The sequence below is a fragment of the Rhinopithecus bieti genome, unplaced genomic scaffold, assembly GCF_001698545.2.
Source record: "Rhinopithecus bieti isolate Rb0 unplaced genomic scaffold, ASM169854v2 scaffold_1468, whole genome shotgun sequence".
NCBI lineage: Eukaryota > Metazoa > Chordata > Mammalia > Primates > Cercopithecidae > Rhinopithecus > Rhinopithecus bieti.
The window spans coordinates 25,664-37,378 of NW_016803561.1; the positions used below are offsets into that span (position 1 = coordinate 25,664).

The following is an 11,715-nucleotide window of genomic DNA, read 5'->3' on the forward strand; positions in this document are numbered from 1 at the left end:
CCCTTTTTTTTTTTTTTTTTAATTGGATCAATAAAACCTGCTGTGCTTAGAAACACTTTCTCAGAGTTGCTGCTGCCCAGTGCTCATCCAACACCCTTTGGATCTGATTCTTCTTAATGGCTGAATATTCATTCTTCAGGTCATAGACCTGATCCTGTTCTTTGGAAACTGCAAAACAAAATAAGTCCAAATATCACATGCGTCTTTAACTGCTCTTGGCCAATTCAGTCCATTCCAACTCAAAAGGAAAATTGAAACTCATCAACTTTTAGGATATGCTAAAGCTCTTCTCTTCTTCTGTATGCTACTACATGCTCATCCTCAATAGGAAGGGATGCTACCTTTCATTAAGTTGGTATTTGGAGTGATTTCTGGATATCTAGCTAGCCCCTCAGAATGAGAGATGTAAAGTAAATATATCTTACTGTCTGTGGAGTAGTAGAGTAAAATACATAAAGATCTTCATCTATGAAATAGCAGAGTATAATACACTTAAAGTTAGGACAAATTTAATTTTATTAACCACTCTAAAATTTTTAAGTAATATGGCCAAAGCAACTAATGTAATTTCTATGGGTATGTTTCCTCATTTATAAAAGTGATAAATAATAATAATATATTTCACAACTTACAAGAATTGAATGGGAACATAAGAAAATTATGTAAAAGTAATTAGCCTAGTGGCTGGCATCTGGTGGGTGCTGAAAAAAAAACTGGATGATTATTTCTGATATGAATGGAGAAATAATTTAATTCTGCAAGATGAAAATGCAAAGCTGTGTGACTCAAACTACAGGAAAGGTAAATTACTAAGGCATTTTATTGATGCTATTTCAGTGAAATTGTGCCAACAAGACCTTTGATCCCTTTTATGAAATTATTTTTTGTTCTTATAACAGATTTAAAACAATAAATACATAGTTAAATTCCATTCATTAATAAATAGCTTCTACCAACTTAAAGTCATGAGAAGTGACATTTTTGGTCTTAAAATATTTGGTGTTTACATTAGAAAAAACAGTATTTCATTTGGGGCTTCATTTATTTTATAATAGAAAGTTTACTAAATATGATCTAAGGCACAGTACTATTTTCTGCAAATTAATGAGAAGTGAGGGCAGTGGAAGCCAGAACACTAGTGTGTGTTGTTTAGCAACTTGTAGATTTCAGTTAATGAAGTATAGTAGACTGCAATATAGATTGCTTGAAAAACAATTGTAAAAATGACAACTAACAATCAGAAGTCCTCTAAGTGGCCCAACTATAACTAGACCATTATCATCCACCAGCACTCTATCCTGTCTCAAATTCATGTAGTCATGATTAAATCCTGCTAGCACATCATCGCTATATAATGGCTCCACTAAACATTAAAAAATCACATTTACCATCTTTTTTCTTTACATTTCAGTACTTTTCCAAAACATATATTGTATTATGAATTATCAGTTTAGGCCAAAATTGATTTTATTCTTAAATTCCCAAAAGAGATTATTAAGAGCATACATTGAAAATGTAGTTTACTGTAATTCTTTCCAAATACATGAATATGAGGTTTTTGGCTAAGATCACAGGTATGTAGGAAAAAAATGATTAATAATACCATATAATTTAAACAAAGCCTTGTTCCTTTGGGATAATGTTAATAGGCTTTTCTGAAAATATTTAAATTGTATTTTTTCTAATTTATACTCATGTATTTACAGCTGTATGTCAGGATTTACTGGAAAAAACTGTGAGAAAGTAATTGACCACTGTAGACTGCTCAGCATCAACTGTCTGAATGAAGAATGGTGTTTCAATATAATTGGAAGATTCAAAGTAAGTAATTTAATACATGGCAACATAATTTAGCACTTCAAGATACAATAGATTCAGTCAGTCTATATTTCAAATCTTCTTATTAGTCTTAGCCAGAGAAATACATCCTTATATGTATATTTAAATGTGACTTCTGTAAAGCTTAGCAATAGGGGTTTTAATTTATAAGAATCATGTTGGGAGGGAATTAATAAATGTTCTAGGAGGTGTTTTTATTATAAAGTAAGCATAAAGCTAATTGAGTCCTGGTGATATAACTCTTAGTATATAAAACTCCAGTTACTAATACTTTAAGCTCTTTAACTAGATGAGAAATAAAATCAGTCTAGTGGTTGATTGTTAGGGTCCACAAAATATGCTTTTTTAGTGAACAGTTTTTGAAATTAATTTACAAATACAAAATGTCTGTGCTACACATGATAAGGGATATTTTACAACCTAGCAATGTTACTTATAGGTGTGTCTGTTGGAGAAATTATCAGGTATTTACCGAGAGAGACATACACAGGAATTTTCACTTCAAATCTGAAACAAAACCTTGTACATAAGAGAATGGACAAATTCATCATGGTGTAGTCTTACAATGGAATTATAAAAACTAGTTAAAATGAGTAGACAATAGCTATAGGCATTAATTCTTACAAATATAAAAATATTGAATTTGAAAATGTTATTCATGTACAGTGTGACAATATTACTCAAAGTTGTAAAACAAATGTATACATACTTCTGTAATTACATAAATATATAGCAAAAATATAAACACAAACTTGAGGATGACACACACCAGCTTTATTTGAGAGGCAACCTATAGGGAGGTAGATGGGAGAATGAAATCAGGGAGAGTACAAAGGGGACTTCCAATGTTTCTGCAAAGTTTTGTTATTCAAAAAAATATTTTTTTTGAGAAATAAGGCAAGAAAAATAACTACAACATGAAGATAGAATAAATAAAAGTAGTATGGTTGTGATAAGCATACCTCATTACTATTCATTAGAAAGCTATAAAAATTAAAAAGTAGAACTAACAAGTTAAATATGGCAAAATTCCAGGATTCAATATAATTTTTTAGAAACCAGTAGTGCTTCTGTAATATAACAACAATGAATTAAGACATGAAACTAAAAATTAATACTATAAAAGTGAAAAAAGTATGATATAAGTGTATCAAAACACTTCAGAAAATGTTTAACAAAATGTGGCCAAGACCTCTATGCTAAAAACTAAAAAAAAAAGATTACAGAGGGAAATTAAATATGCCCTATAAATAAAGTTATAACATATTTATGAATTAGAAAAATTAATATTTTATGATGTTCTCTCTTCTTACTGATATTAACAAGTGTTTTGTAGAAATGGGCAAGCTGATTATGAAACTGATATGAAACATCAAAGGACCTCAAATAGCTAAGTAATCAAAAATAACAGCAAATTTGAAGGATTTTACGAACCTGATTTCAAGAGTTGTTTTCAAGCTAGAGTATCAAGGCAGTGTGGTTCTGGCATGTGATGTTTAATACTGAGTGTCAATTTGATTGGATTCAAGGATGCTAAGTATTGACCCTGGGTGTGTCTGTGAGGATGTCAGCAAAGGAGATTGACATTTGAGTCCGTGGGCTGGGGAAGGCAGACCCACCCTTAATCTCAGTGGGCACCATCTAATCATATGCCAGCACGGCCAAAATATAAAGCAGGCAGAGAAACATAAATAGGTTAGACTGGCTTAGCCTCCCAGCCTACATCTTTCTTCTGTGCTGGATGCTTCCTGCTGTTGAACATTGGATTCCAAGTTCTTCACCTTTGGGACTCAGACTGGCTTACTTGCTCCTCAGCTTGCTGACAACCTATTGTGGGACCCTGTGATCATGTGAGTTAATACTCCTTAATAAACTCCTCTTTTATATGAATCTATCTTCTTACTTCTGTCCCTCTAGAGAACCCTGAATAATACATAGCATAAGGATGAACTAGAAGATGTCTCACACACACACACAAACACACATGCGCACGCACACGAAAGGAGAGTTCAAAGATAGATCCACAGGGAAATTTCTTTTATCTCAAAACACCAAGATAATTTAATGAACAAAGGAACATCTTCTTATCAAAACACACATGAAAAAAAGTGACTCCATACCCCCACCTCAAACCACACAATAATTAATTTTACATGAAGCATAAACCTGAGAGTAAAAGAGAAATTTATAAAACTTCTAGAGAATAAAATGGAAAAAAAAAAAAAAAAAGGATGATGTTCTTTATGGCCATGCGTTAGACTAAACTTTGTTAGGGCACAAAATTAAATGGTTTATTGAACTTAATTAAGTTTAGAAACTTCTGTGCATCAAAATATTTTTTAAAAAGACAATAACCAGGGATTACTCATCTAAATTTACAGTAGAAGTAAACTTAATCATAATAGAGGTATGTACTGTTCACATGAGGATAATATGAATAAAATTCTTATTGAAAGCCAAATGATGTTTTTATTGAAAACAAATGATGGAAAAAATTGAGAGAAGTACTAATCAAAACTGGTTGATGCCTACCTACTTATGTAAAATAGACTTTAAAACTTAAAATCAGAAATCATAAATTCTGATTTTTAAATTCTTAAAATTAAGAATTAATAAATCTCTTTCATGGTGGGTGTATTTGGTTTCTTCTGCAAAACTATAATCTGAGTTATATTGTCAATTTTTTAAAGGGAAAGAAATAAAATTAGAAAATATATATTGAATAGACAATCTTTAGATATCAATGAAAACAAAAAGTAAATACACATTTTAAGTGTTCAAACTGTCTCAAATTTTTAAATTTAATTTAATTTTATTTTACTTTAAGTTCTGGGATACATGTGCTGAATGTAAAACTTTGTTACATAGGTATACACGTACTATGGTGGTTTGTTTCACCTATCAACCCCTCATCTATGTTTTAAGCCCCGCATGCATTAGGTATTTGTCCTAATACACTCCCTCCCCTTCGTGCCATCCCACCTGACATGCCTCAGTGTGTGATGTTTCCCTCCCTGTCTCCATTTGTTCCCATTGTTCAACTCCCACTTATGAGTGAGAACATGCAATGTTTGCTTTTCTGTTCCTATGTTGCTTTGCTGAGGATGATGGTTTCCAGCTTCATCCATGTCTCTGCAAAGTACATGAACAGATTCTTTTTTTATGACTGCATAGTATTCCATGGTGTATATGTGCCACATTTTCTTTATTCAGTCTATCATTGATGGGCATTTGGCTTGGTTCCAAGTCTTTGCTATTGTAAATAGTGCTGCAATAAGCATACGTACGTGTGTGTCTTTATAGTAGAATGATTCATAATCTTTTGGGTATATACTCAGTAATAGAATTGCAGGGTCAAATGGTATTTCTAGTTCTAGATCCTTGAAGAATCACCACGCTGTCTTCCACAATGGTTGAACTAATTTACACTCCCATCAGCAGTGTAAAAGCGTTCTTATTTCTCCATATCATCGCCAGCATCTATTATTTCCACGTTTTAATGATCATCATTCTAATTGGTGTGAGATGGTATCTCATTGTGGTTTTGATTTGCATTTCTCCAATGACCAGTGATGACGAGCTTTTTTTCATATGTTTGTTGGCTGCATAAATAACTTCTTTTGATGGGTGTCTGTTGATAAACTTTGCCCACTTTTTTATGAGGTTGTGTTTTTCTTGTAAATGTGTTTAACTTCCTTGTAGATTCTGGATATTAGCCTTTTGTCAGATGGCTAGATTGCAAAATTTTTTCTCCCATTCTGTCGGTTGCCTGTTCACTTTAAGGATAGTTTCTTTTGCTGAGCAGAAGCTCTTCAGTTGGATTAGATCCCATTTGTCAAGTTTGGCTTTTGTTGCAATTGCTTTTGGTGTTTTAGTGATGAAGTCCTTGCCCATGCCTTTGTCCTCAATGGTATTGTCTAGGTTTTCTTCTAGGGTTTTTATGGTTTTAAGTTTTACATTTAAGTCTTTAATCTATCTTCAGTTAATTTTTCTATAAGGTGTAAGGAATAGGTCCAGTTTCTGTTTTCTGCATATGGCTAGCTAGTTTTCCCAACACCATTTATTAAACAGGAAATTCTTTCCCCATTGCTTGTTTTTGCCATGTTTGTCAAAAAACAGATGCTTGTAGATGTGTGGTGTTACTTCTGAAGCCTCTGTTCTGTTTCATTGGTCTATATATCTATTTTGGTACCAGTACCATGCTGTTTTGCTTACTGTGTAGCCTAGCAGTATAGTTTGAAGTTAGGTAGCATGATGCCTCAAGCTTTGTTCTTTTGCTTAGGATTGTCTTGGAAATATGGCCTTTTTTTCGGTTCCATATGAAATTTAAAGTATTTTTTTTTTCTAGTTCTGTGAAGAAAGTCAGTGGAAGATTGAAGGAAATATCATTGAATCTATAAATTTCTTTGGGCAATATGGCCATTTTCACAATCTTGATTCTTCCTACCCATGAGCATGGAAGGTTTTTTCCATTTGTTTGCATCATCTCTTATTTCCTTGAGCAGTGGTTTGTAGCTCTCCTTGAGGAGGTCCTTCACATCTCTTGTAAGTTGTATTCCTAGGTATTTTATTCTCTTTGTAGCAATTCTCAAGGGGAGTTCACTCATAATTTGCCTCTCTGCTTGTCTATTAGTGGTGTATAGGAATGCTTGTGATTTTTGCACATTGATTTTGTATCCTGAGACTTTGCTAAAGTTGCTTATCAGCTTAAGGAGTTGTTGGACTGAGATGATGGGGTTTTCTAAATATACAATAATGTCTTCTGCAAACAGACACAATTTGATTTCCTTGCTTCCTATTTGAATGCCCTTCATTTCTTTTTCTTGCCTGATTGCCCTGGCCAGAACTTCCAACACTATGTTGAATAGGAGTGGTGAGAGAGGGTATCCTTGTCTTGTGTCAGTTTTCAAAGGGAATGCTTTCAACTTTTGCCCATTCAGTATGGTATTGGATATGGGCTTGTCATAAATAGCTATTATTATTTTGAGATATGTTTCATCAACACCTAGTTTATTGAGAGGTTTTTGTATGAAGCAGTGTTGAATTTTATCAAAGGCCTTTTCTGCATCTATTGAGATAATCATGTGTTTTTTGTCATTGGTTCTGTTTATGTGATGGATTATGTTTATTGATTTGCATATGTTGAACTAGCTTTGCATCCCAGGGATGAAGCCAAATTGGTCATGGTGGATAAGCTTTTTGATGTGCTGCTGGATTCCATTTGCCATTATTTTGTTGAGGATTTTCACATCGAAGTTCATCAGGGATATTGGCCTGGAATTTTCTTCTCTTATTGTGTCTCTTCCAGGTTTTGGAATCAGGATGATGCTGGCCTCATAAAATGAGTTAGGGAGGAGTCCCTCATTTTCTTTTTCTTTTTTTTTCTGTTTTATTTTATTTGTTTAATTTTTCTTTTTTTTTTTATTATACATTGAATTTTGGGGTACATGTGCAGAACATGCAGGTTTGTTACATAGTTATACATGTGACATGGTGGTTTGCTGTGCTCATCAACCTGTCTTCTACATTAGGTATTTCTCCTAATGCTACCCCTCAACTAGCCCCCACCCCCTGACAGGCCCTGGTGTGTGATGTTCCCCTCCCTGTCTCCATGTGTTCTCACTGTTCAACTCCCATTTATGAGTGAGAACATGAGGTGTTTCCTATTATGTTTTTGTGATAGTTTGCTGAGAATGATGGTTTTCTTTTTCATCCATGTCCCTGCAAAGAATATTAACTCATCCTTTTTTATGACTGCATAGTATTACATGGTATATATGTGCCACCTTTGCTTTATGCAGTCTATCATTGATGAACATTTGGGTTAGTTCCAAGTCTTTGCTATTGTGAACAGTGCCACAATAAACTTACGTGTGCATGTGTCTTTATAGTAGAATGATTTATAATCATTTGGATATATACCCAGTAATAGGATTATTGGTTCAAATGATATTTCTAGTTCTAGATCCTTGAGGAATTGCCACACTGTCTTCCACAATGGTTGAAGTAATTTACACTCCCACCAACAGTGTAAAAGCATTCCTGTTTCTCCACATCCTCTCCAGCATCTGTTGATTCCTGACTTTTTAGTGATTGCCATTCTAATTGCCATGAGATGTTATCTCATTGTGGTTTTGATTTGCATTTCTCTAGTGACCAGTGATGATGAACTTTTTTTCATATGTTTGTTCGTTGCATAAATTTCTTTTGAGAAGTGTCTATTCATATCCTTCATCCATTTTTTGATGACTTTGTTTTTGCCTTGTAAATTTGTTTAAATTCTTTGTAGATTCTGGATATTAGCCCTTTGTCAAGTGGATAGATTGCAGAATTTTTCTCCCATTCTGCGGGTTGCCTGTTCACTCTGCTGATAGTTTCTTTTGCTGTGCAGAAGCTCTTTAGTTTAATTATATTACATTTGTTTATCTGTTGTTTAGAATAGTTTCAGAAGGAATGGTCTCAGCTCCTCTTTGTACCTCTGGTACAATTCAACTGTGAATCTGTCTGGTCCTGGGCTTTTATTGGTTGATAGGCTATTAAGTAATGCCTCAATTTCAGAACTCTGTATTGGTCTATTCATGATTCAACTTCTTCCTGCTTTAGTTATGGATTGTCTTCCTCCTGGGAGGGCATATGTGCCCAGGAATTTATCCATTTCTTCTAGATTTTCTAGTTTTGTTGCATAGAGGTGTTTATAGTATTCTCTGTTGGTAGTTTTTATTTCTGTAGGATCAGTGTTGATATCCCCTTTATCATTTTTTATTGTGTCTATTTGATTTTTCTCACTTTTCTCCTTATTTAGTCTGGCAAGTGGTCTATTTATTTTGTTAATCTTTTCAAAAGAACAGTTCTTTGATTCAAAGATTTTTTGAAGGGTTTTTTGTGTCTCTGTCTCCTTAAATACTGTTCTGATCTTACTTATGTCTTGTCTTCTGCTAGCTTTTGAGTTTGTTTGCTCTTGCTTCTCTTTTTCTTTTAATTATGATGTTAGGGTGTTGATTTCAGATCTTTCCTGTTTTCTGATGTGGGCATTTGGTGCTATAAATTTCCCTCTAAACACTGCTTTAGCTGTGTCCCAGAGATTCTGGTATATTGTCTCTTTGTTTTCATCACTTTCAAATAAATTTGTTATTTCTGCCTTATTTTTGTTACTTACCCAGGAGTCATTGAGGAGCAAGTTGTTCAGTTTCCACGAAATTGTGTGGTTTTGAGTAACTTTCTTAATCTTGAGTTCTAATTTGAATGCACTATGGTCTAAGAGGCTGTTTTTTTGTTTGTTTGTTTGTTTTGTTTTGTTTTATTTTTCCTACATTTGTATCTTTTCTTTTGCATTTGTTGAGAAGTGTTTTACTTCCAATTATGTGGTCGATTTTAGAGTAAGTGCTATGTGGTGCTGATAAAAATGTATATTCTGTTGATTTGGGGTGGAGAGTTCTGCAGATATCTATGAGGTCTGCTTGGTCCAGAGGTGAGTTAAAGTCCTGATTATCCTTGTTAATTATCTGTCTCATTAATCTGTCTAATATTGACAATGGGGTGTTAAAGTCTCTCACTATTATTGTGAGGGAGTCTAAGGCTCTTTGTAGGCCTCTAAAATATTTTTTTTTTTTTGTATGACTGGGTACTTTTGTATTCAGTGCATATATATTTAGGATAGTTAGCTCTTCTTGTTGCATTGATCATTTTATCATTATGTAATGCCCTTCTTTGTCTTTTTTGATATTTCTTAGTTTAACGTCTGTTTTATCAGAGACTAGGATTGCAATCCCTGCTTTTTTTTTTTCTTTCTTTCCATTTGTTGGTAAATAGTCCTCCATCCCTTTATTTTGAGCCTATATGTGTTTACACATAAGATAGGTCTTCTGAATACAGCACACCAATGGGTCTTGACTCTATCCAACTTGTCATTTTGTGTCTTTGAATTGAGGCATTCAGCCCGTTTACATTTAAGGTTAATATTGGTATGTGTGAATTTGATCCTGTCATTATAATGCTAGCTAGTTATTTTGCCCATTAGTTAATGCAGTTTCTTCTTAGTGTAGTTGGTCTTTATATTTTGGTATGTTTTTTGCCATGGCTGGTATCAGTTTTTCCTTTCTATATTTAGTACTTCCTTCAGGAGTTCTTGTGAGGCAAGCCTGCTGGTCACAAAATCCTTCAGCGTTTGCTTGTCTGTAAAGGATTTTATTTGTTTTTCACTTATGAAACTTAGTTTTGCTGGATATGAAATTCTGGTTTGCAAATTATTTCCTTTAAGAATGTTCAGTATTGGGCACCACCCTTTTCTGGCTTGTAGGGTTTCTGCAGAGAGATCCACTGTTAGTCTGATGGGCTACCCTTTGTAGGTAACCTGAACTTTCTCACTGACTGCCCTTAACATTTTTTCCTTTATTTCAACCTTGGAGAATCTGAGAATTATGTGTCTTGGGGTTGCTCTTCTCAAGGAGTATCTTGGTGGCATTCTCTGTATTTCTGAATTTGAATGCTGGCCTGTCTTGCTAGGTTGGGGAAGTTCTCCTGGATAATATCCTGAAGTGTTTTCCAACTTGTTTCTATTCTCCCTATGACTTTAAGGGACTCTAGTCAATCATACCTTTGGTCTTTCCATATGGTCCCATATTTCTTTGAGGCTTTGTTCGTTCTTTTTCATTCTTTTTGCTGTAATATTGTCTTCATGCTTTATTTTATTAAGTTGCTCTTCAATCTCTGATATCCTTTCTTCTGCTTGAGCGACTCAGCTATTGATACTTATGTATGCTTCACGAAGTTCTCATGCTGTGTTTTTCAGCTCCATCAGGTCGTTTATGTTCTTCCCTAAACTGGTTATTCTAGTTAGCAGTTCCTGTAACCTTTTGTTAAGGTTCTTAGCTCCCTTGCATTGTGTTAGAACATGATCCTTTAGCTCAGAGGAGTTTGTTATTACCCACTTTCAGAAGCCTACTTCTGTCAACTCATCAAACTCATTCTCTGTCCAGTTTTGTGCCCTTGCTGGAGAGGAGTTGCAATCATTTGGAGGAGAAAAAGCTTCTGGTTTTTGGAATTTTCAGCATTTTTTTGTTGGTTTGTCCTCATCTTTATGGATTTATCTACCTTTGACCTTTGAGGCGGATGACCTTTGGATGGGCTTCTGTGCGTGGGAGTCCTTTTGGTTGACATTGATGTTATTGCTTCCTGTTCATTGGTATTTCTTCTAACAGTCAGGCCCCTCTTCTGCAGGTCTGCTGCAGTTTGCTGGAGGTCCACTCCAGACCCTATTTGCCTGGGTATCACCAGTGGAGGCTGCAGAACAGCAAAGATTGCTGCCTATTCCCTCTCCCTCTGGGAAGCTTCCTCCCAGAGGGTAACACGCCAGATGCCAGCCAGAGCTCTCCTGTATGAGGTGTCTGTCGACCCCTGTTGGGAGGTCTCTCACAATCAGGAGGCACAGGGGTCAGGGAACCCACTTGAGGAGGCAGTCTATCCTTTAGCAGATCTGGAGTGCTGTGCTGGGAGAGCCACTGCTTTTTTCAGAGCTGATAGGCAGGAATGTTTAAGTCCACGGAAACTGCGCCCACAGCCGTCTGTTCCCCCAGGTGCTCTGTCCCAGGAAGGTGGGAGTTTTACTTATAATCCCCTGACTGGGGCAGCTGCCTTTCTTTCGGAGATGCCCTACCCAGTGAAGAGGAATCTAGCAAGGCAGTCTGGCTAGCGCAGCTTTGCTGTGCTGTGATGGGTTCTGCCCAGTCCTTAGAAGGGTCAGGTGAAAGCCTCCTACTCAAGCCTCAGTAATGGCGGATGCCCCACCCCCCACCAAATTTGTTGTTCCCAGGTCGACTTCAGACTGCTGTGATGGCAGTGAGCTTTCCTTTCCCTCCCCTTCCTCTTCCTTCCCTCCCC

The 11,715-nt window shown here is 35.5% G+C and overlaps 1 protein-coding gene across 1 annotated transcript in view; it reads left to right on the forward strand.

The window, feature by feature from the left end:
* LOC108539741 (protein eyes shut homolog) overlaps window positions 1-11,715 on the forward strand; it is a gene marked incomplete at both ends in the record, with an annotated part of 872,682 nt that overhangs the window by 20,351 nt on the left and 840,616 nt on the right. Inside the window, 1 exon segment of the mRNA XM_017888636.1 lies at window positions 1,707-1,821. Within this exon segment, the coding sequence (XP_017744125.1) occupies window positions 1,707-1,821 (115 nt within the window).